Raw genomic sequence first — 26,823 nt, forward strand, 5'->3', positions numbered from 1 at the left:
TCCATAATCTCTTCCAGAAAATTTAAGTAGAGGGAATATTTCTTAATTCATTCAATGAGGCCAGCATTACCCCAATACCAAAACCAAAAACATTACAAGAAAAGAAAACTACACATCAATACCTCTGGTGAAAAAAGATACAAAAAGCCCTCAAGAAAATATGACCAAATCAAGTACAACAATGCATAAAAATAATTATACATCTCAACCAAGGGAGATTTATTCCAGGTAGCAAGGCTGGTCTAACATTTAAAAATCATTTACTGGGATCCATCATAGCAACAGCCTAAAAAAAGAAAAATCATATGATCTTATCAATAGATACAGAAAAAAACATTTGACAATAGCCAAAACTCAGTTATGCTTAAAAAAAAAAAAAATCTCAGCAAATCAAGAATAGAGAAGAACTTCCTACACTTGATTTTATAAGTACCTACAAACACCTACAGCCAACATACTTTTTTTTTTTAATGTTTTATTTATTTTTGAGACACAGACAGAGTGTAAACAGGGAGGGGCAGAGATAAAAGGAGACACAGAATCTGAAGGAGGCTCCAGGCTCTGAGCTGTCAGCACAGAGCCCAACGTGAGGCTGACCTGAGATCATGACCTGAGCTGAAGTTAGATGCCAAACCAACCAAGCCACCCAGGCGCCCCACCAACATCATTCTTTTTTTTTTTTTTTTTTTTAATTTTTTTTTTTCAACGTTTATTTTATTTTTGGGACAGAGAGAGACAGAGCATGAACGGGGGAGGGGCAGAGAGAGAGGGAGACACAGAATCGGAAACAGGCTCCAGGCTCTGAGCCATCAGCCCAGAGCCTGACGCGGGGCTCAAACTCACGGACCGCGAGATCGTGACCTGGCTGAAGTCGACGCTTAACCGACTGCGCCACCCAGGCGCCCCCGGCCAACATCATTCTTTTTTTTTTTTTTTAATTTTTTTTTTTCAACGTTTATTTATTTTTGGGACAGAGAGAGACAGAGCATGAACGGGGGAGGGGCAGAGAGAGAGGGAGACACAGAATCGGAAACAGGCTCCAGTCTCTGAGCCATCAGCCCAGAGCCCGACGCGGGGCTCGAACTCACGGACCGCGAGATCGCGACCTGGCTGAGGTCGGACGCCCAACCGACTGCGCCACCCAGGCGCCCCCCAACATCATTCTTAATGGTGAGAAATCAGATCCTTTCTCCCTAAGATCAGGAACAAAGAAAGCAAGGATGTCACCTCTCATCACTCCTAGTCAGCACTGTACTAGAACTCATAGCTACTGTCTTTGTACACATAAAGATATAAATTGTTATGTAGAAAATGCCAAAAAAAAAAAAAAAAAAAAAACAAAGATTGACCAAAAACAAACAACAAACAAAAAATCTCCTGGAACTAATAAGCAAGGATAGCAAGGTTGCAGGATAACATGGAAAAGCAAAACTCTGATAAAAGAAATCAAAGACCTAAATAAATGGAGAGTTATTTCATATTCATGGACAAAAAGATTTAATACAACTAGGATGTCAATTCTTCCAACCTAGAGATTTGACACAATCTCAAAATCCCAGCAAGTTACACACACACACAAAAAACAAATGATCCAATTTAACAATGAGCTGTCTATTCAGCACCTGAATAGACATTTTTTTCAAAGAACATATACAGATGGCTGACAAACACATGAAAGGATGCTCAACATCACTAATCATCAGGAAAATGCAAATCAAAACCACAGTGAGGTATCACCTTACACCTGTCAGAATGGCTAGGAAAAAAAAGACAAAAAATAACAAGTAGTGGCAAAGATGTGGAGAAAGGGGAACCCTCATGCACTGTTACTGGAAATGTAAATCTGTGCAACCACTGTGGAAAACAGTATGGAGTCAAAAAAACTAAAAATATGAAAATCATACAATCTAGTAATCCCACTACTGAGTATTTACAAAAAGAAAACAAAACACTAATTTGAAAAGACATATGCACCCGTACATTTATTGCAGCATTATTTAGTATAGCAAGGTGTGAAAGCAACCCAAGTGTCCATTAACAGGAATGGATAGAAAAGATATTGTACACACACACAGATACATGTGCACATTGGAATATTATTCAGCCATTGAAAGGAATGAGATCTTGCCATTTGTGACAATATGGATGGACCTTGTAGGGTATTATGCTAAGTGCAACAGGTCAGGCAGAGAAAGTCAAAAACCATATGATTTCACTTATATGTGGAATTTAAAAACCAAAACAACAGAAAAGCAGAAACAAACCCACAAATACAGAGAAAAAACTGGCAGTTGGCAGAGGGGAAGAAGGTGGGAGGGATGGACAAAAGAGGTGAAATGGAGTGGCACAGGCTTCCAGTTCTGGAATGAGTGAGTCACAGGAATAAAAGGTACAGCATAAGGAATATAGTCAATGGTATATAGCATTCTAATAGCATTATAGGGTGACAGATGGTAGTTACACTTGTGGTGAGTATAGTATAACATATAGAGTTGTCAAATCACTATGTTGTGCTCCTAAAACTAATACTTCAGTTTAAAAATAAAATTCCAACAAGTTACTTTGTGGATATCAAAAATGTGATTCTAAAGTTTATATGGAGGGGCGCCTGGGTGGCTCAGTCAGTTAAGCGTCCAACTTCAGCTCAGGTCATGATCTCACGGTTCATGGGTTCGAGCCCTGCGTCAGGCTCTGTGCTGACAGTGTGGAGCCTGGAGCCTTGCTTCAGATTCTGTGTCTCCCTCTCTCTTTGCCCCTCCCCTACTCTATTTGTCTCAAAAATAAGCATTAAAAAAAAAAATTTAGGTTTATATGGAGAGGCAAAAGACCCAAAATAACCAGCACAGTATCAAAGAACTTACACTTCCCAACTTGAAGACTTATGACAGAGCTACAGTAAATCAAGGCAGTGTATGTTGGCACATGAATAGATAAATAGATCAATGGAAGAGAACAGAGAACCCAGAAACAGACACACACAAATACATTCAAGTGTTCTTTAACAAAAGAGCAAAATTGGTTTAATGGACAAAGGATAGTCTTTCCAACAAAGGATGTTAGAACACTGGACATCGATATGCAAAAACATGAATCTAGACACAAACCTTACACCTTGTACAAAAATTAACTCCAAATGGATCACAGCCCTATAAGTGTAAACCCACAAAACATAAAACTACAAAATCATAAAACACAAGACTATAAAACTTCTAGGCAATAACATAGGAAAATATCTAGGTTATATAGAGTTTGATGATGAGTTTTTGATACAATGCCAAAGGCATCATCCATGAAAGAAAATTTTAAGTTGGGCTCCATTAAAATAAAAAACTTCGGCTCTAGGAAAGACTCTATTAAAAGAATGAGAGACAATATTTGCGAAGTACATATCTGATAAAAGACTTGTATCCAAATTATAAAATGAATTCTTAAAACTAAACAATAAAAAAACAAACAACTCAATTTAAAAACAAGGGAAAGAATAAATAAAAATAAAAATGGACAAATGATCTGATTAGGAACTTCACCAAATAAGATACACAGATGACAAATAAGCATATGGAAAGACAATAAACATCGTATGTCATCAAGGAATTGAGAATTAAAACAATGGGAAACTACCACATACCTGTTAAAATGGATAAAAATCCCAAACACTGACAATACCAAGTACTGACAAGGATGTGGAACAAGAACTCTTATACTGCTGATAGGAATACAAAATGGTACAGTGACTTTAGAAGATGGTAGTTTCTTACAAAGCTGACTACAGTCTTACCACATGTTCTGGCAATTATGCTCCACGTTATTTACTCAAATAAGCTCAAATCCATGTCTACCCAAAAAAGTACACATGAGGGTCTACAGCAGCTTTATCAACAATTGCCAAAACTTGGAAGCAACCAAGATGTTCTTTAATAGGTGAATGGATAAACTGTGGTACGTCCAGAGAGTGGAATATCATTCAGTACTAAAAAATAAATGAGCTATCAAGCCACAAAAAAAAAAAAAAAAAAAAAGAAGAAATTTAAAAGCATATTACTAAGTAAAAGGAGCCAGTATGAAAAGGCTACCTACCGTATAATCCCCAACTATATGACATTTGGAAACAGGCAAAACTATAGACAGTATAACAATTAGTGTTTGCCAGGGCAGTGGGGGAGGGGAAAGGGACCAATGAGCTAAGCACCAGGGATGTTTAGTATGATACTGCAATGAAGGATACAGACAGCAAATGTTTGTCAAAACCTATAGAACTATACAACATAAATCCTGAACACTAAAATAGTGTATGGGTTTTAGTTAATAACAATGTATCAATATCATTCATCAATTGTAACAAATGTACCAAACTAACTAACATAATAGAAGAAACTGTGTGTGGGGTTGGAGAAGAGGGTGGTATATGGAAGATCTTTGTACTTTCTACTGTACTATTTTTCTGTAAACCTAATTGCTCTAGAAAATAACATCTATTAATTAAAGTCTATTAATAAAGTCTATTAATTAAAGCCTATTAACATCTATTAATTAAAGTCTAGTACTTCAGAGCAAAGACAGTGTTATATTTGCCATTGTAAATCCAGTCTCAGCAGAGTGCCTGGCCCAAAGAAGTGTATCAGTATTAGACAAATTAAAGGTATAAGGCATAAAGGCATGCAAGCCCTGAAAACACATATGCACACATATCTGGTGGCAGGAGAGACAGAGATGCAGTTCAAGAAGTCTTTACAAAAGAAGTGATATTCAAAGGATGGGCTTAGGGGCAGCTGAGTGGCTCAGCCAGTTGAGCATCCAACTCTTGATTTCAGCTCAGGTCATAATCTCACTGTTCATGGGATCAAACTCTACGTTGGGCTCCATGCTGATGGGTCAGAGCCTGCTTGGGAATCTCCATCCTCTCTCTCTGCCCCACCGCTGCTCACCTCTCTCTCAAAACAAATAAATAAAACTTAAAAAAAAAAAAAAAGATGGGCATAAAGCACAAGAGACCTTTCCCAGGTACATAAGGGTAGGAGAATACACAGAGAAGGATTCGAACAAAAGCACATATACTGGGAGAGGGTGTGTATTTGGACAATGGCAAGAGGGTAAACTCTGGGGAGTTTTTGTTTGGATTTCCTTCTAAAGCCAGAAAAAAGTCATTTTAGCTACTATAATTAAAGAGCTACATTGAAAATGTGAACATTGATAAAGACTGAAGTCTCTCACTGAAGTGGAGTCAGGAGGCTAGCAGAGGGAGCCTGCACAGCTCAATGTCAATTACAGGAAGAGCTGCCAATTACAGAGCCCAACAGAAGAATAGTCAACATAAAAGAATCACTAATTACAGGCCCCAACAGGGAAAGATGTACATTGCATCTTCTACAAGAAATCAACTACTCCTGCAACTCAGCCAATGAGAAACCATCATCGCCCTCTCCTGCTTCTCTTGTCTCCTGTTAGACCTGCCATAGTTTTGCTGTAACTTGCATGACCCAAATTGCAATTCTATGTTAGTCTTGAGTAAGCCCATTGTTGCTGCAAAATAACTGAGTTTTACTTTTTAAGATGAACAAGAGTTTATGAAATTTATTCTTAAATGGCAGTTTTGAATATTTACAACTCTGTTCTAGTATGAATGTTATGATATTTGTTTTCATGATTTTTTTCTTTTTTAATTCAAGGTTTGCAATGGCTCTCAGTCAAAAGATATTAAAATTCTGATCTGAAGATCAGAGGTTTGAAATTTGAGGACGATGTTGACCACGTCAGTGCACTTCTACTGTTTAACAAAGAACCGTCCCTAGTACAAGAAAAACTAGAGAAGTGTACGTACAAATTAAAATAAATCTAGCTCCAATATTAGCAAATCTACTTCAGATGGTTAGGAATGTCATATTTTCCTCTGAAGAATCATACACCATTGCTACATATAATACACATATTCCATTTTTTTGCACACCCATTACAAGACATGAATATGACATGAAAATAACAATCTGTCAAGAATCACTAATACCATACCCCACAAAAATTTTAACACCAAAATCCAAGAAAGTTAGAAAAGTGTTATTCTAAGCTTTGAATTCACATTTTTACTCATTTTCTTGCCACCTCTTCAGGGAAACTGAGGGAAAACAAACAAAAAAATGTGTGAAAAAAAAGTGCTGCAATCAAAGTACAGCTTCTCATAAATAAAGCAAGCATTTGGAGAAACAAACTTTGTATTGCCAAAGTACACTATGTGATTAAATACTGCTAAGAAAGAAAATGTTGAACATAGTAAGGACAAATTTTTGTCTTTAGCCAGGATTTCTAGCCAGGAAAAGAAGTCCTTTCCACTCAAGTCGTGGATAGTCCTCAATATTCTCTTGCAATTTCACTCTCATCAATGTTAAAGGGAAAGAACTTTCAGAATGGAGATTTCCAGGTTGAATCTCAATTTAATAACAGATTGCACACTGTCACCAGAAGCACAAGGTGTAGCAATGTAATGTGAGTAGCTGAGCTCCTGGGACAAGTGCAAACAGCAGAGACTAACAGAAGCTTCTCGCAGAGCCAGTGATGTATAAGACTGTCAGGTATTAGTGCCTACACACTTTATCCCCTGAGGATCTTTTCTGAAAGCTAATATTCCATATTTTACTTTTACATTGATCAAAAATTTATAACCACAAAGTAAAACAATGTTGGGCCACTTTTCATTGATCACATTTGTAAAGGTAAAGAAAAAAAAATACTGTGCGGTAGGAAGTTCAGGAAGTAGGCACTCAGGAAGTTACATACTTTGGTGGGATATGAATTGGTATAATCTATCATCTGAAGGGGGATATGGCTGTACTCCAAAAACAAAAGGGACATAAAAATGTCCACATCCTTTGTACATGTTTCACTTCTAATAACATATTATAATCCTTACATGTGTCCTGGAAGTAGGAGGTTATTGATCCTTCAGTCTTTAGGGCAAGGAAAAAGGGCCTAGTGTGGCCACAGCCCCACAGCACCACCTGCATCAAGGAGCAGCCTGGTCCTTTGACCCCAGTGTGCCGTGTTATAAAATAAGGTTCAGGAGCACAGTGACTGACTTCTCTATAGAAAACGTGCATTACCTGCTCAGTAAAAACAATACTACACATGAAACCTTTAAAAATAACAAGAAAAAGAACTTACTATGAACCAAGCAGTGAGCTTTACAATTTTGTGCTTACAACAACCCTATGGCAGGTTAGTACTATTTATTATGCCCATTTTCCAGGTAAGAAAAGATATAAATCAACAAGCTGTAGAGATGGGAATTCAGATTTGTCTGTGCACTGCAAATGGTTTAAAACTTTATTTTTACCTGATGCCCTGACATCCTCACCAATAAGCCATGAATACCCCACCCAGGCGACTAGGTACAAGCTCCCCTTCAGGTTTACTCTTAACTGTGACCTAGTGATATTCAAATGCAAAAATGAAATCCTCTCCTGTCTCTGGCCTGTGTACTCCACCTGATCCCTTGAAGCTTCTTCCACACATGCCCCTGCATGTGGTTCTGTGCCCCAGGGGCCTGTGCGCGTAATAAATCTTTCCACAGGCCTCTCTCTGTGGTGTTACTCCACACCGGCACCCAACTGATCATCAAAAACAACCATTCATAAGTAACATAATTGTTCCTTACAACACAGCTGACCCTCATTGTTACTCGATAGAAAATATTTGCAATGACAGTTTAAAATAAAGTTACCAAGGGAGTAAGGGATTATTGATATCAAATGAGTGGGATTCACACCATTTTTTACCTTGGAGGAGAGGGGTTGGGTTTGTTTGCTTTTACTTGACTGTGTTTTCTGATTTTTCAGGAATGAATAACACTTGTTCTTGTAACTAAAAAAAAGGTTTTTTTAAAGAATTTAAACTTTAATCAAAAGAAACTCAGTAACTGAAAGGATCAAATGAGGCAAGGACTCTACTCACTTGGAAATAAAAAGGATGAGGGTAGAACTATCTCACTTTGAGGCATGAAAGAGGAAAATAAACATTCTTAATTCCACTCTCTAAAAATATGATTATGATATCAACATCCAAGCAAAAATTTTGTATAGCTCCACCTCAGTTCCAAATGTAATTTCTAAACAGTAGACCTGTGCAAAGGGACCACAAATCTTAATTAGCAATGAAAAAATTTCCACAAGCACAGATACCAAGCCATTTTAGAGAGTGGAGTTCTATAACTATGAATAAGGAACAAATCCTAAGATAAAATGTACAATACATGACGGTATAAAAATGTATGCACGTAAAAGATGTCCAAGAGAACAAGTCTTTCTGCTTTTTCTTTAACTTAAATATTTCTTTCCTTGATTTGGTTTTTTGCTTTATTGGATACTTTCATTATTAAATATATGCTCATTTTAACATATCAAGTGGAAAGAAAATTTAATAATTCCCCCTCCCCTCAAAATCCATCAACAACCTATGCTCAAACATTATGACTGTCCTTTCTCTTTCTTTTTGTTTTCAAAATTGGATCATGCTACAGTCTCAATAAATAATGCACATCTGGGGCGCCTGGGTGGCCCAGTCATTAAGCATCCGACTTCGGCTCAGGTCATGATCTCACAACTCGCGGGTTTGAGCCCCGCGTTGGGTTTGAGCCCCGCGTTGGGTTTGAGCCCCGCGTTGGACTCCTCGTGCTGACAGCTCAGAGCCTGGAGCTGCTTCAGATTCTGTCTCCCTCTCTCTCTCTGCCCCTCCCCTGCTCATGCTCTGACATTCTCTCTCCCTCAAAAATAAACATTAAAAAATAAATAATTTTTTTTAAATGCACATCCTTCCAGTTTACTGTGTGTAGCTTTTATTGTTAAATTGTCTTAATCACATTCTATATAATAGAGAAACCCTAATACATTCAGCCAGTCCCATTAAGGGTTAAATTCTGTTTCCAGTGCTATTGCTTTACAAACATTGTTGTAATAAACATCCCTGTAAATATGCCCTTACATATGGATGTAGTTGTTTTTTTTTTTTTTTTTTGGTGTTTTGTTTTCGATGTTTTAACTTCTATACAGCAGAACTCGCCAAAACTGGGTTGCTAGATAAGCAAAGGGTAAGCATGCTTTTATTTTAACAGGTAAATAGTGTACCTAAGTTCTCCCCACACCAAAAAAGTTATACAACTGACACTCAAATCGTATCCTCAATACCCCAAAGAGGATTTTTTTTTTTTTTTTTGGCCAATCTAGTACATAAAATGTTATCAAATAGAATAGAAAGCAGTCCTTTTAATCTCTTAAGACTTGTGAATTTAACATCTTTTCACTTGTTTATTGGCCAGTTGTTTTGCATTTCCTCTTCTTTCTTTTCTCTCTTTTTTTTTTTTTTTTCCCTCTTGTATTAGTTGTCTGTTCATACCCCTTGACCATTTTTCCTTTTGGTACTTTGTCATGTTCTTCACAACTGATTTGTTATATTATAATAAAAATTTTCTCCTAACCTTTCTTCTGATTTTAATTGTGATGCCATTTGGTTTATCACTTGGTTATAAATTTTACAAAGCAATCAAAAGAATATACATTGGATTGGGGACTATTAGAAGCAGACAGTGGTGCTTTTTGTTTTATGCATGTGATCTGTCTTCTTCACAGATTTTTAGCTGCTACCTATCATAAACAAGAAAGACAAATTAATTTTATCATCAATTGATTCTATCAATAATCTCTACTTTAAAAAATCACTTTGAAGCAAAAGGGTGGACAATTTCCCACCTTTTTATGGTAAGAGAAAAGGAAAAGAGGAAGTTTAAGCAAAAGAATGTAATGTTCTTTTGCAAAAGAGAATATATGAGAACAGTCCCTTCTTTACTAGGATAAGAAACAGTAGAAAATGCATATTATTAACATATATTAACACAGACACAGTAAATTCAATATTATTGGTAGATGCCCAAATGATAGTAGCTAAGTGCCAGGTGCTGTGCTAACAGCTTTCCATGGAGCAGCTCAAGTAATTCTGTCAACAACCCTATGAGATAGGCAACCCCATTTAAAAATGAGGAAATGAGTCTCGGAGAAGTTAATTTCATTTGCCCAAGGCACACAGATACTACAAGATCCAAACACTACATTATGCTATTTAGCAGCAAATGGTTGTAAGGTCAAACCTTCCAAAAGATAAAAATATCATTACATAGTAGTATACACATATACCCTTGCCAGATTTCTGACACATTTCTAAAATCTTATATATATCTACATCTGACTTAGGGCAAAGTATCCTCAACATGGTCCTTCAGGAGACCATGATGGAAAACACTGTACAACTGCCAACTATCTTTTTGTTCAATAATCATCAACGAGCACAAGATGTGCTAGATCCTAGATAGAGAAAGGCATACATGAAAATGGAAAAAAGCATAAATATGCCCTCGAGGAGCCCACTGTTCAGTTAGTTACAGAAGACAGAATAAATACTTCCAATAAAATGTGATACTTTCCATTACAGCCAACTGTACACAAAGGGCTACAACACTATGGAAGTAAGGGTGACTGTCACTGTCTATAGAAGTTTAGGAAGGTTGCCTAGAAGAGGGGATGCTAGAACTAGATACAGAAGGATTTGTAGGGATTTTCCAGGAAGAGAAAAATGAGGATGGCACAAACTAGCAGACAGAACATGGAAGAATGCAAAGGTACAGTCCATTTGGAGAAAGTTGGAAATATAATTATTCAGCCTGGTCACAATGTCAGATGTTTCAGAAAAAAAACAAAGAGTAAAAATGGTAAGTTGTATTGGGACAAGATGGTAAAAGATCTTCTGTGCAAGATATTTGGACTTTACCCTACTTATACTGGGTAACTATAAAAGGTTTTTAAACAAGGGAATGACACTGTATCCTTATTTTATAAAGATGAGTCAGGATGCCAACTGTCCACTGGAAGACAGTTGGAGGCAAGGAGACAGTTTAGGCAACTGTTCAAATGGCCCAGGTGAAAGATGATGAGGGCCAGAACTAAAGCAGTGGCACAGAGTTGGAGAGGGGGTGGGATTCAAAAGCCATGTATGGAGCAGAACTAAGAGTATTTGTACCACATTACATGAGAAAGAGAGAACGGTCTCATTAATGACTTAGCTTTCTAACTTAAGCAATGATCACAAACAGATAAAAGGCTTCTTTAGGAATCCATGTACATTTAGGTATTTACTTACCCTTCCAGAGAAGACACCAATTTCTGGGCAAACCTACAGCTGAGAATTAGCTCCCTGGGAGGTTCTGCAAAACAGCATGTACTAGTTTTGAGAGCCTCATCACAGTCTGGATTTCAGAACATGGAAATTAAGCAGGTAGAAATCTTATTTTTTTTCTTTGAGAGACAGAGAGAGACAGAGCATGCTGGGGAGGACCAGAAGAGAGACACAGAATCTGAAGCAGGCTCCAGGCTCTGAGCTGTCAGCATACAGCCCAACGTGGGGCTTGAACCCGTGAGCCATGAGATCAACCTGAGCTGAAGTCAGACACTTAACTAAACCACCCAGGCACCCCTAAGCAGGTAGAAATCTTACCAGTTAAGAGGATACTCTATAGAAATGAAGTGATTTGACCAAACACATATACACTGAATAACAGACTAAACCCAAATTTCCCAACTTAGAGGGCAATTCATTACATTGGTTCTTCAAACACCCAGAGAATTTCAAGCTGCTAGGTACCACATATTGAAATATTCAATGGAGACTTAAGTAGATATCCACACCAATCAAAGCCATGCCATTTCATACTCAGTAACAGCTTTGCAATCTAACCAGACTTTGGGAAATGCAGCATGGAGCTCCAAGATTTTAATTATAGCGTATATATCTGTTCTTCTGGACCAGCAAACTAAAATAGCAGTTTCCTGGCATACTTAATGCTTTAATAAGATTAAAAATTGCCAAAATCTCAAAAAGATGCTAAAAATTCCAAATTTCTTAAGAAATCAACTTTAGGGACACCTGGGTGGCTCAGTCAGTTAAGCGTCCGGTTCAGCTCAGATCATGATCTCACAGTTTGTGGGTTTGAGCCCCAGGTCGGGCTCTGTGCTAAGAGTACAGAACCTGCTTGGGGGGTTTTCTCTCTCCCTCTCTCTGCCCCTCCCCCACTAGTGTGTGCATGCACATACACTCTCTCTCTCTCAAAAATAAATTTTAAAAAATAAAAAAAAAAGAAATCAACTTTAAAGTACCCAATTATCACTGAGATATTATTCTCTATCACTTACCACATTTTGCAGGATGCTAAAGCTATCATAATGAAAAGCAGCACAGTGAAAAAAAAATGTAAAAAACCACACCAATATGTTCATATGGCACTAAGCAATTGAACTAAATAAGTTACCTAATCATACAACGTGATCCTTACAGCTCTGAGATGGATAAAGCAGGCGTTACCATTAACCCCATTTTTGTAGATGAGGAAACAACTGCAGGACGGCTCAGCATCACACTTACAAATCTCATTTTCAAATATCCTGACATTGAGCTTGTTTCCCTTCTACAGGTTAACAATGCTTCCCCTTTCTTACTGTTTTATTTATGTTGTTGAGAAAGACAAAACAGCATTAAAACCAGTTCTTTGTTGTCAACGTTTTATTGCATGCTGCTGTAGATGAAACTCTCACCCAAGAATTAGGTCTTTTTCTGCATATTACAGGTAAACCTGAAACTCTGCATACCACTCACAAACAGGTGGACGCTGGGAGCACCAAGGATGTAATCAATTTCTCTCCAGCTTCTACACCTATCATTAAAATAATTGGGTGCCCTTCTGGTCTCAGCAGTTTGCCTACAGAATACCAGCAACACCTCCAGAGTAGTGATAGATGAACACTTTGAAAGGCTGCGAATTCTCAGCTGAATTTTTAACCATTATGGCTTTTTCAACAGTCAGAATAGTTGTTAAGAAATTGTACAACATGTACAAAACATAATTATAATCATTTTATATAACTATCTTTCAGAGGTATGACAAATAGCGAATAGAAAGGCAAGGTAAACTAAAAAGCAACCTATTCCAAATGATGATAAAAGCAGAGGTTAAAGTGATACAGAGCCAAGTATCTCATGTGGACGCTAGAAGCTGAAAAAAAATAAAGAAAAGGATTCTCCCCTGGAGCCTCTAGAAGGAAGGAAGTCCAACCAACCCGTTTTGGACTTCTGACCTCCAGAACTGCAACATAATAAATCTGCACTTTTTAAAGCCACCCCATACCACCAAAAAAGTGATGTATCACTTCAAATTTAACTTGGAAAACAAATAATACAATAGAAGGGGATATATCTGTCAAAAAAAATCACTTATATCCTTTAAAAATAGTATACACGAAGACAACTACATCTAGATATAAGAGGATACTGAGTATGTTTTGAATTCATGAAGAATAAGGAGTTTATCATTTTATAATTAAATATTTAGTATATTACATTCTAACTCCATAAAAACTGTACCATATGACACATCTGTCTCTATTATCCCAAATATAAAATTTAAAAGGAATTTAATTTTTAAATTATACCAACTCAAGTGTACCATATTATAAATCTTTTAAAAAATTTTTAATATTTATTTATTTTTAAGAGAAACAGAGCACAAGTTGGGGAGGGGCAGAGAGAGAGGGAGACACAGAATCCAAAGCAGGTTCCAGGCTCTGAGCTGTCAGTACACAGCCCAAAGCGGGGCTCAAACTGATGGACCATGAGATCATGACCTGAGCCAAAGTCAGACGCTTAACCGACTGAGCTACCCAGGCGCCCCTTATAAATCTTTATTAAAAAAACAAAACAATAACAACAACAACAACAACAACAACAAAAATAGTGCTGCTCTCTGTGAGAAGTTTTACTTGCAACTTCAGAAACCAATCCAAATTTTATTTCACTTGGACTATCCATTCCATACAGTATAATGATAGCAGGGTCTCCCTGGTTAAGCCTAGTGGTAACAGAGATCACATAAAAGGTATTCAAACTATATCAATATGCTGGGCTTTTTTGTTTTTAACTTCATCATTCAGCAGGCTGAGTGAGCCATATGTAATGGTTCATAGCACCTTATCATTATTCTCTTCATTAATTCTTTTTTATCTACATAGCCTACTTCTATTCACTGGGTCCCACCGGCAGTTATTCTAATGTACTTAATGAGTATTTTATGTAAGTTTCTTATGAAATGCCTACTGTGCTTATGCTTATGAATTTTTAATTCACATAAATAATTAATATGTCTCTCACTCTTACATTTTTCACCAAGCACTCTATTCTTTTCTTTTTTTAAGGTTTTTTGTTTGTTTGTTTATTTGTCTGTTTTGAGAGAGCAGGAGCTGGTAAAGGGCAGAGAGAGCGAGAGAGAGAATCCCAAGCATGCTCCACACTGTCAGTGCAGAGCCCGATGTGGGCTCAATCCCATGAACAATGAGATCATGACCTGAGCCAAAATTAACAGTTGGATGCTCAACCAATTGAGCCACCCAGGTGCCCCCCAAGCACTCCATTCTTCAGATCCATTCATGTTAATTTTGTTTACCTAATCTGTTGCTTCTAATGGCTACAGACAATTCCATGATGCATACACTCCCTCTCCCAGCAGTGGTCCCCAGTTACCTCCCATTCCCCCTACCGCTAATAACACAGCAGTGAATAACCTTGGACACATTCTTTGGGGACCAGTGTCCACCTGTAGGAATTAAATTGTTAAGAGTAAATAACTAGCTAATTTGCTTAAGTAATGCCAGATGCTTTCCAGAAGGACTGCCTCAGTCTAAGCTCCCACCAGCAGCACGCAAGCTTTCTTATTTATTGCCCCCTTCCCTCGTTTGCTTTGCCACTTGTTAGTTCCATAAAGATCAGGAACAAGTACACCTCTGAACCTTGTCTTTCTTTCTCCTAAAATGAGACTATTTGCTCCAACTGCCTTATATGGTTGTTGACATACAAATTTAAAAAAATAACATGAAAGTTATTTTAAAATATAAACAGCTGTTTACAAATGTCAGCAATTATAGTCCTTTTTTAAAAAAAATTATAATTCTTGTTCTTACTCTAATTTCTAATTATCCTGCTCCCCACCCTCTAGCCTGTCCTGCCAAATAGGAGGGGATAAGCAAATAAACCTGAAGCTTGGAAAATGAAATTTTCTCTTAGATACCTAAACACTGAGGGAGACTAAAACCATATACACAAAATACTTTTTCTTCTTTATTTACTCATCTATGCATTCATTTAATCAAATATTTTATTAAGGGCTTTGTCCTTACACTCCACTAGTACTAAAATATAAACATTTATATAGCAAATAGGCACACATGAGCTAATTTTCCATCTATGCCTTGAATTTTGTACATAAATTTTATTCCTAGATGTGAACACTTCAAAGATGGTGGCTTCTAGGGGCAACTGGGTGGCTCAGTCGGTTAAGCACCAACTTCAGCTCACTTCATGATCTCACAGTTTGTGAGTTCTAGCCCTGTGAGTTCGAGCCCATGTGGAGTTCTGTACTGACAGCTCGGAGCCTGGAGCCTGCTTTGGATTCTGTGTCTCCCTCTTTGCTCCTTCCCCACTCATGCTCTGTCTCTCTGTCAAAAATAAGTAAACATTAAAAAAAAATTTTTTTAAAGATGATGGCTTCTGATATCATAGAATAACACTTCCTATTTACTGAGCACCTACTATATCGACATACCATGTGTATTTCCTCAACCACTTAGAACAATCTTGCAAGGTGGATGTTATTACTATAATTCCTCATAGAAGGAAACAGACACAGTTAAGTGACTTGTCCAATAGAGCAATTAAATGGAAGAGCTGGAACATCTCAGTACATTTATCTAAAGTCCTCTTCCTACTCTACGTGATTTCCTCTTAAAAGATATGTTCAAAGGAGGCACCTGGGTGCTTCAGTGGGTTGAGCATCTGACTTCAGCTCAGGTCATGCTCTCACAGTTTGTAAGTTTGAGCCCCACATGGGGCTCTCTGCTATCAGCACAGAGCCTGCTTCAGATCCTCTGTCTCCCTCTTTCTCTGCCCCTCCCTCCTCTCAAAAATAAATAAACATTTAAAAGATATGTTCAAAGGCATCCTTAGTCGAGAGACTACTGAGCAGTTATAAGGATATGAACAAAATACCACAGAAATTACAAAAATGCAGACACAGTTTAACAATAAACACTACCATTTATTCAATATTTATTATGTACCAAGTGCTTTGTGTGCATTACTTATAATCTTTATAAAAAATATTGTAGGGGTGCCTGGGTGGCTCAGTCGGTTAAGCATCCGACTTCAGCTCAGGTCATGATCTCACGGTTCATGGATTCAAGCCCCGTGTTGGGCTCTGTGCTGACAGCTCAGAGCCTGGAGCCTGTTTCGGATTCTGTGTCTCCCTATCTCTGCCCCTCCCCTGCTCATGCTCAGTCTCTATCTCTCGAGAATAAACATTAAAATATATATATATATATATATATATATATATATATATATATATATATACATATATATATATTAAAGTATATATATATATTAAAGTATATATATATATATTAAAGTATATATATATATATACACACACATACATATATATGTATATACATAGTAAAGGAGGTGTCTTCATCTATTTCAAAGGTGTAGAAACCGAGATTTGTCTTACCAAGGTCACGCAGTTGCTAACTAGTAAAATACAGGCGAAAACACAGGTCTTACTTAACTCCAAAACCATGGGTTTTTTTTTTGTTTTGGGGTTTTTTTTTTTAACCATAAGTGAGCACTTCTTAGAGGGTAATAAATATTCTAAAATCAGATTGTGGCGATGATTTTCCAACTCTGTAAATATATTAAGATTTATTGACATGTACACAGTAAGTGGGTGAATTTTATGTATATAAATTATATCTCAATAAAACTATTAAACTTATAGTTTACAAGCTTGTAAAGTCTTACTTAACATCAATTTTTTCTCAATATCCATCTTTCTTCCATTGTTAAAATCATATTTTTCAAAAATTCTCATATTAAGCACATGCCAAAGGAATAATTTTTCCATGGGTTTTCCCCTCCCCTCCCATTCTGATCTGAGATCATTCATTCTCTACAGATATGAAGAAAGATGTGAGTTGTTTCTTGTACAGTCAATCATATATGAGCTTTCAACTCTACAATCCTAATCCTAGTTATTTAACCTCATTCACACATACACAAAAAGGTTGGGGGGGATATATATGTCAACAAAAAGATATATACGAAAATGTTTATAGCAGTTTTATCCATAATAGACAAAAGCTGAAGACAATTCAAATGATGAATGGATGAACAATTTGTGGTACATTCTATACATTGAAATGCTACTCAGCAATAAAATGGAATAATCTACTAATACTGACAACAGCATGAAAAGATAACAGCAAAAAAAAACCATTATGCTAGGGAAAGAAGCCAGGTACAAAAAACAAACAAAAAACATGTAGGCAAAATGAATCCATAGTGAAAGAAATCAGAACAGTATTTGCCTGGAGGATTGCAGAGAATTTAATTGGGAAAGAACACAAGCAAACATAGGATGATAAATATTTTGTCATGGTTGGAGTATAATATTTGTACACTTAACTATACATTTAATATGGTGAATTTTATATCACAAATTATAAATTGTAAATCTCAAATTGTAAATTGTATCTCAATAAATGCGATTAATAAACATGCACACTCACCAACACATACACAAGCGGAAGAAAAATCTATTAGGCTTAATTTGACTTCCAAAGAAACGAGGTCTTAAAAGTCATGTTTCACCACTCTAACATCTAATAATCTAGTTATAAACCTCAGTTCTCTCATTTCTAACTTAGATATCTGAGGATCTACTTGGTATTTATTTTATTCTCAGTGGAAAACAGAGAGCTGATCAACCATTCTCAGTATAAGAGTCCTTCCTTTACTTAAAAATTCATTGAATACAGCTTAAAATCCAGAACTGTGATGCCTCCAGCTTTGCTTTTCTTTTTCAACATTACTTTGGCTATTTGGGGTCTTTTCTGGTTCCATGGTACTGGCACAAAAACAGATATGTAGATCAATGGAACAGAATAGAGAACCCAGAAATGGACCCACAAATGCATGGCCAACTAATCTTCAACAAAGCATGAAAGAGTATCCAATGGAAAAAAGACAGTCTTTTCAGCAAATGGTGCTGGGAAAACTGGATGACGACATGTAGGAGAATGAAGCTGGACCACTTTCCTATGCCATACACAAAAATAAACTCAAAATGGATGAAAGACCTAAATGTGAGACAGGAAGTCACCAAAATCCTCGAAGAGAACACAAGAAGCAACCTCTCTGACCTCAGCTGAAGCAACTTCTTACAAGACATGTCTCCGAAGGCAAGGGAAATAAAAGCAAAAATAAACTATTGGGACCTCATCAAAATAAAAAGCTTCTGGAGTGAAGGAAAGAATCAACAAAACTAAAACACAACCGACAGAATGGGAGATGTTTGCAAATGACATATTGGATAAATGGTTAGTATCCAAAATCTGTACCGAATTTCTCAAAGTCAACACCCAAAAAACAGTTTTCTTCAGTGAAGAAATGGGCAGAAGACATGAATAGCCATTTTTCCAAAGAAGGCATCCAGATCGTTAACAGACACATGAAAAGGTGCTCAACGTCACTCATCATCAGAGAAATACAGATCAAAACCACAAGACACCACATCAGACCTGTCAGAATGGCTAAAATGAACAACTCAAGAATAAACAGACATTGGCGAGGTGCAAAGAAAGGGAAACCCTTTTACATTGTTGGTGGGAATGAAAACTGGTGCAGCCACTCTGGGAAAGACTATGGAGGTTCCTTAAAAATTAAAAATAGAACTACCCTAAGATCCAGCAATTGCACTACAAGGTATTTATCCAAAGGATACAAAAATGCTGATTCGAAGGGGCACAGGTACCCCAATCTTTATAGCAGCATTATCAACAATAGCCAAATTATGGAAAGAGCCCAAATGTCCATCAACTGATGAATGGATAAAGAAGATGTGGCATGTACACACACACACACACACACACACACACACACACACACACACACACACACAATGGAATACTACTCAACAATCAAAAAGAATGAAATCTTGCCATTTGCAACAATGTGGATGGTACTAGATTATATTATGCTAAGCGAAATAAGTCAGAGAAAGACAAATATCATATGATTTCATTCATATATAGAATTTAAGAAATACAATAGATGAACATGGGGAAAGGGAAGGAAAAATTAAGATTTTTTGTTAAAAAAATCCTCCCTTAGGAGGGAGGCAAACCGTAACAGGCTCTTAAACACAGAGAACAAACTGAGGGTTGCTGGAAGGGAGGTAGGTAGGGGGAAGGGTTAAAAGGGTGATGGGCATTAAGGAAGTTACTTTTTGGAATGAGCACTGGGTGTTATATGTAAGTGATGAATCACTGGGTTCTACTCCTGAAACCAATACTACACAGTAAGTTAACTAACTTGAATTTAAATAAATAAATAAATAAATAAATAAATAAATAAATAAATAAATAAATAAACAAATAAATAAATAACAATTTTTTTAATTCATTTAAGTGGCCAGCTACACTATGACATCATGAAGAGTAAAAACTAGCTCTTATTTATCCATGTATCCCCATATGTGCCTCGTATCTGGTAAGTGCCAAATACATAGTAAACAAATCATTGATTCAATCAAAAAATTTCAGTGCCTTTTACCATATGTAACTGGTGTGCTGCAGCTGGCTAATGCCAGCTTGCCAGTCACTTGTACACATGTCTCCCCAACTCCATGTTTACCTCCCACTGGCAGCTTGAAATCAGTCACGGTGGAAGTATTCTATATTATAATTTTTAAGAAATATATATTTGGTCTTTGACCCTGTTTCTTGGCATGAAACTCCCAAAACCCTTATAATTTCCTAAGTGATGAGAGGAGTAAAAGTATCTTGTTATGTTACAAGGTGACTTTTAGAAAACTCCTAAGGACAGGGACTGGTTGCCGGTGGAGTTGACTATGGGATCAGAGGGTTGGGACTTTCAGTCCCACACACTAACCTCCAGGGATGGGAAAGGTACTACAAGTTGAATCAATCACCAATGGCCAATGACTTACTCAATCCTGCCTGTGTAATGAGGCCTCCATTCAAACCCAAAAGGAGGGGGTACTGAGAGCTTCAAGGATGGTGAACACATGGAGATACCCTAAGAGTGGCATTCAGAGAGAGAGCATGGAAGCTCTGAGCCTTCTTCCCACAGCCTGCCCTATGCATGTCTCCCATCTGGCTGTTCCTGAGTTACATCCTGATACCAGTAATCCAGTAAATAAAATGTTTTTCCAAGTTCTGTGAGCTGCTCTAGCAAGTTAATCAAACCCAAAGAGGGGGTTATGAGACCCTCCCGTTTATAGCCAGTTGGTCAGAAGCACAGTTGATAACTCGGGCTTAAACTGATATGGGAGGTAGTAGTGTAGTGGGTAGCCTTTAACCTGTGGGATCTGATGCTACGTCTGGGTAGACAATGTGGGAAATTAGTTGAATGGTAGGACACCCTCCTGCATTGCTTGTTTGCATAGGGGAAACCCCACTCCCCACACACGTCGGAATTGGCGACCAGAATTCTTATATTTACATCCCAGAAATGGACAAACGCTATAAATCAGGGTTTTTTTTTTTTTTTGAGAGGCAGTTTACCAGTATACCACTGATTACCTCTCAAATTGAAGGAAGAATGGGCGGAAAGGAGGGAGGGAGGAAGGAAGAAAAGAAGGAAGGAAGGGAGGAAACCTAAAGGACCCACAGAGTCCGAGCAGCTATCCCAACTGCTTTCCACCTACATATGAAGTATTCCTCTTCTTTTATACTCCATTCAAATCCCTTGTCCTTGGTGAGTGTTCAATTATCAGCCCAAACTCACTGAGATAATCTTTCTATTTCCTCCCTGGAACTATTAAATGCCTTATGCTGCAAGATATCATCAATTGCAAAAAAGCACTATTTCTTTAAAATCTGATTTTCTGAGAAAAATAAATCATTTAAAATAAACAATATATAATAAACTTAAAAGCTCTCAACATTCAGGCAATTATCTTAACATCAGGAATGCCAAAATATGAGGGGGAAATGCTTCCGAGAAACAAGGAAATATATCACTTTGTTACTAATTATCTACACCTCTCTCTTAGCATTTAATTTTTTTTTTAAATCATAGACTAATTGAGCTGGACTACAGCTTAGAAACCATTTATTCCAGCTCTCTTTCCAGGAGAGAAAGCAAAGCCAAAGAGGTGATAAGATTCTGAGGTCACAGTGCTAGTTAGCTGGATTATGGGGACTCCATTCCTGGCTTCCTGGTTGCATCATCATTGCTCTGCCCATTGCTCTAGCAGACAGGAGTTCCAATCCAGTTTCGGCCCTTACCAAATTACAACTTGCACAGCCTTTCTGTGAAACTATGAAAGCTCAGTTTCTTTGTGTAGAAAATGGGGTGAGGTAATAAACCCTACCCTAATGTTTGTGCTAAGGTATACAGTATCCACCATGAGAGGCACAAGAAATCATCGCTGCTATTATTAAAGATGCATATGTCTTCTCCATCCAATTGGATTACAAATTTTTTTTTCTTTGTGTAAGGATATTTATTTGCAGCACTGTGTATTGAGGTCAAAAAACTGGAAGCAAGGTAAATGTTTATTAATAGGTAAAACAGTAAATAAATTATGGCCTATCCACACTGTGGATATTAGACAGTCATTAACAAGAAAAAGTTAGAGCACCTTTCCATATAGTTCTCTGTGGCTTTTCACACATTTCTATTCTGCAGCATTTTTTCAGTGCAGAAACTAGGAAATGTAAAGTCTCTCCATTCCTGATGCCATCCTAAAACTCTTAGGTGCTTTTGTCTACATTTCCCCTTCTTGATTATACACTAAAGCCCAAACTAAAATCAGGCACATGGCACACGATTAAATAAAAAATCTATGCATGGAAAAATTTCCAGTACTGGCTCTGTGTAGGTCTTGTCCTATGCAAATGTAAGTAAGTTGGATTATGAACTTCTTGAGAGTAAAAACCAAGACTGTGCAACACAGAGTGCTTTTCAGTTGATAGGAGCTCCAAAGTATTGTTCAAATGGCTAAATCTGTTCCTGAATCTGAATGCCAGATCCTTTTCATCATTTATTCTATCATTCATTCGACAAACATTCACTGAAGGCCTACTGTGTGTCAAGCCCTATGTTCGATGCTAACGAGCAAAGCTGCAGTCACAGAGCTGCTTTTTGCCAAGGTTCCACATAAAATGTCATGACATGAACAAAGGGGAGAACAGTAGCAGACTCTTGCATGGCAGACTATTGGCATGAAGTCTTCACATTACCCAGAGGAACCGCATAGGGCAAGAATGCAGTCGGTGCTAGAGGGACAAAATAGCTACTAATGAATCACTGTAGCTATCTCTAAAACACTTGAGGAAACAGCCTTTCCAATTCAGCAACACACAATTCTTTATTCTACAATGGCATTTCAATTAACTTCAATTCTGCCTCTTTCATCTACCAGGCCACTTCTGAATATTCATGCCCTACCCAGAAAACACAATGCATGCTAGGGCCAATTTTTCAATAGTTCTCTTTTCTAACTCCAAACGCTAGTTCACTTAATCTCTGCTTATTAATAATATACATTATGAAGTACTAAAGACAGTTTATCCCAAAAAAAATACTACCATCTATTTAGATCTGAAAGCACGTGACTTTCATGTACCTGCTTTCTTCCTGCCCAATATAAGATACTTGCTAATCAATCCATATGGGACTTTCCCAAAGAGGAAATTCAGGAGTAATTTCTATAAAACATGGAAGAATCGATTCTATTTTGGTGCCATTTATCTCACTCCAAACAGGAACTTGATTGGTTCCTGGAAATATCTTTGTCCTTTTGCATATAAATCCATTGGAAGATATGGAAGACACAAATCAATTGGAAGATAAATCTGTTTGAAAGTCTGCCCACTTTCAAACACACTGAGACAAGTGTCCAGGAGTACTTCAACCGTGACTATAGATTTTGAAGATGTTACCACATCCTTTAAGGTCCAGTCAGAAAAAAAACATACTCAGAGACTGCACTTAACTTTGTAGGAACTTTCAATTTATAACTAACCAGTTGGGCTTCTAGTACTTAAAAAAAAAAAAGTCTTGTAGGTAAAAATAATAATAAATTTAATTTTGTTTTATTTTTTAAGTTTACTTATTTATTTTGAGAGCCAGAGACAGTGTGAGTAGGGGAGGGGCAGAGAGAGAGAATCCCAAGCAGCTCCACACTGTCAGTGCAGAGCCTGAGGTGGAGCTTGAACTCACAAAACCGTGAGATCATGACCTGAGTTGAAACCGAGAGTCAGACGCTTAACCAACTGAGCCACGCAGGCGCCCCAATAAATAAAAATTTTTAATTAAAAGTAATAATAATAAGATTTTTAAATGTCTAAAAGAAAGTAGGTAATATCAAATTAATCTTAAAAATTATATCATGGATAGAAGGCAATTTAAAAAATGTAAGCTGTTTTCACAAATTTAAACTGTTGACAGAGGATGAAATGAAAAATCAAAATTAAATGGCCCTATTCCAGATACTTTTATTGTTCCGGCATTAACCCAACACCTCCCTGGCATTCACATTGTAAGATCCAAGGGTAGAGTTATATGAACAGACCCGTCAATATATACATGGAAAGGTTACTTCAGATCTGATTAGATTATTAGTAACCTTGATCTTCTCAGAAGGGTAGACTTTAGTAACTTTGGAGACAGTGTAGCAAGGCTAAACATTTCAATTAAAATTTATTAACTCATAAACACTCGGGTATAAAAGTGTCAGGTTAATTGGTATCATCAATTTCAAGTATTTAGTTTATTCAAAAAAGTAAAAATGCCACTTGCATAGGCTAGAATTTCACAGGCTCTCTAATTTGGATTATACTGATTTCCTATAATTATAGTAACACATTCTACAAAAAAATTTGAAACAAACAAGTTACTAATCAGAAATCAAGCTAAGAACAACCCTGAGAGTCCAGAGAAATTATATTATTTTCAATTACCAAAATATTAATCTAGAATTAAGCAGACTCACTTGCTCCATTAACACCGTAGAAGGAAAAAAACTTTTTTAAATACTGAATAAAGGAAAACCACAGTCCTAATGTAACCACCACCACAAAAATGCAAACAAATTCAGAATCCACAGTGTTTCCTTGGATTCCAAAACACCCTGACTGGTCTTTACATTGTCTGAAGGACATTGAGCCACATTCTCTGCTATGGAGCCTAACATATCACTGTGCAGATTACAAAACAGATATTTATTTATGCTTTAACAAAAAGAACACTGAGAACCATCATAAATGGTTCATCATTGACTTAACTACAGCTCATTGACTTAACTACAACTACAGCTCACTTATTCATCCTCCACTGATCTGAGAACTAAGAGAAATGGGCCCTCTAGATATTAGTGGCTGTGTTGAGATGCTCAAGAGATTGTTTTATTTTCAGTTTTCATTTCAGAGCTGTGATTTTAATTTTACATCCACTTTCAATATTGAAAATCTGCTGCCTTCAAGATGCTCCCGACTGAGCCCAGGTCAGCAGATTATAAGGATGCCAGAACTGCTAAGGCAGCAAGACCGTCTCCCTCCAATTTTCCTACTCCAGCCTATCTGCGTGGCCTACCCTCCTGGAATAAGGTCTGGTTACAACCTTAGGATGACTCCCAAACGTGCGTTTAAATGGAAAGTGGTCTCTTCCAAAATTAGACAAGCCACACTTAATTTTCAAACAAGCAAAATTAAAATTTAGAATCAAATTAGCAATAGAAACCACCTATTAACTTTGCCAAGACTTAAGAGTCTTCTTTTGAAGACGTCCCCTTGATTCCCTGAGGATTTTGGCGACTAAAGGAGACATGATAAGGGCTAGAAGATTTGTATGTTTCAAGCGAAATTCTACGTAATCTGAAACTAAGTAAGCTATTGCCTTCAAGGCTACTCACACATACCTCATTTTTTTTTAAGGTGGTAGTTCTCATTTTTCTAAAATAGATCTTGCATGCACATGGTTAAAAAAGAAAAAGGTCCCCAAAGGTACATGAAATTAAGTCTCCCTTCTCCCTTCCCCCTTCCCCCCTCCCCGGGTCCTCCCCAAAGACAACTACTGTTTCTCGAGGCCACTTCCGTCGGCACTCTATGAACGTGAAAACATACGCAAGTGTTTTAAACCAATTATCCTATATTATACACCCAATGGCAGCTGCAAAATTGCCGCTGAACCCTCTGGGCTAAAAGGTGGCAATACGCTCGGGAGTGTGGGGTGGGAGGAAGGAGACTTATCTGGAAGCTGTGCTTTTGCACATCACGCACCCGGTTTTTACCTCGTGTTTCACTTGCACGCCTATGGCAAGCGGTCGAAGATTAGAGGAGGAGGTAATCCCACCCCAAGCCATCCCCAGGCACTGCCACTACATCCGTACAGGTCTGCCTTTCATCTATGTCCCAACCTTTAGGTATATTTTGTTTTCTTACTGGGTTAAAACGAAGTATCTTGACTCACCTTTAAAAAAAAAAAAAAACAAACAAAAAAGGCACACTAATTCTGAAGGTAACTTTCAGCACCAGGTGATTTCCTGCCGGCCAAACCCGCAGCCTACTTCGGTCTTGTCCCTACGAAGGGCTCAGCCTGGCACGGAGTTGGAGGGGCGAGCCCAGACCAGAAAAGCCCAGAGACTGGAAGCCCAAGAGAGGAGCGCGTCCCGAGCCCTGGGCCGCGCTTTTCTAAGCGGCAAACGTTTCGAAGCAGAAGCCCGAGACCCTCGGGCCCTCCTCCGTCCTTCCCGGGGATGCTCGAGCGCCGGGGCACACCAGCACTGCTCACGCCTCCGCCCCGGGCCGCGGCTTCAGTTCGGCGCAGCCAGAACCCCACGACCCGCGGGGATCCGCTCCCCCTCCGCTCGCCTGGCCGGGGCCGCCCGGCGCACCCCGGAGGGCAGGAGTCCAGGCAGCCCCCGGCGCCCCGCGGCCCCCGCCGGCCCCAGCCCCCGGCCGCCCGCGCGCCCCCGCCACGAAGGAAGCCACAGGTAGGGGGGGCGGGGCGGCGCTCACCTGCGCAGGAGGGGTGCTCTCGGCCCCGGCCGGAGAGGAGGAGGTGGAGGAGGAGGCCATGTTGCCGAGCTGCGGCCGCCGCTCCTTCCAGGATCTCCGCTCTCCGCTCCCCGCCCCGCTCCTCCTGACCCCAAAAGCGGGACTTCTGGGGAGAAAGTTCGGCTGCAGCTCGGCAACGCCACGCACGGCCCCGCGGCGCCCGCCCCGCGGCTGTCTCCTCCCCCTGCCGTGTCCGCAGCGCCCGCCAGGTGCCCGCCTGGGCCGGTGTGCGGGGGGCGGGCCTCGCCTCAGGTAGGGGCGCGGCGGAGGGCCAAGCCCGCGCCCCGCTGGCCGCCCGGCCCGGGCGAGCATGCCCAGTCGGCGGGCGCTCGGGGGGGGGGGGGGGGGGGGGGGGGGTCGGAGCGGCCGCGGGCGCGGAGCGGGGGCTGTGGGGTGGGGGGTCTTACCTGGGGAGGAGGGGAGCCGAGGTAGCTCCGGGAAGGGAGGGAGGGCAAGTCCTAGTTCCCGCGGGCTGCTGAATACAGTTCCCCTAGCCACGTCCATTGTAACAAAATAGTAATAAAAGTCTCTGATTCTTTGATTAATTGGTGCTTATTGAAGCTCAGGTGAGTAAAATCATTGAGCAATGCTGCTTTTGCTTTTTTATTAT

At 38.7% G+C, this 26,823-nt stretch overlaps 1 protein-coding gene across 1 annotated transcript in view; it reads right to left on the reverse strand.

Annotated features, from left to right (window-relative positions):
* ANK3 (ankyrin 3) overlaps nt 1-26,503 on the reverse strand; it is a 687,904-nt gene extending 661,401 nt beyond the window's left edge. Inside the window, exon 1 of the mRNA XM_045437484.1 lies at nt 26,175-26,503. Within this exon, the coding sequence (XP_045293440.1) occupies nt 26,175-26,234 (60 nt within the window). The 5' untranslated portion in view covers nt 26,235-26,503. The remainder of the gene's footprint in view (nt 1-26,174) is intronic.
* Between the last annotated feature and the right edge of the window lie 320 nt (nt 26,504-26,823).

The sequence above is a fragment of the Leopardus geoffroyi genome, chromosome D2, assembly GCF_018350155.1.
Source record: "Leopardus geoffroyi isolate Oge1 chromosome D2, O.geoffroyi_Oge1_pat1.0, whole genome shotgun sequence".
Taxonomy (NCBI): domain Eukaryota; kingdom Metazoa; phylum Chordata; class Mammalia; order Carnivora; family Felidae; genus Leopardus; species Leopardus geoffroyi.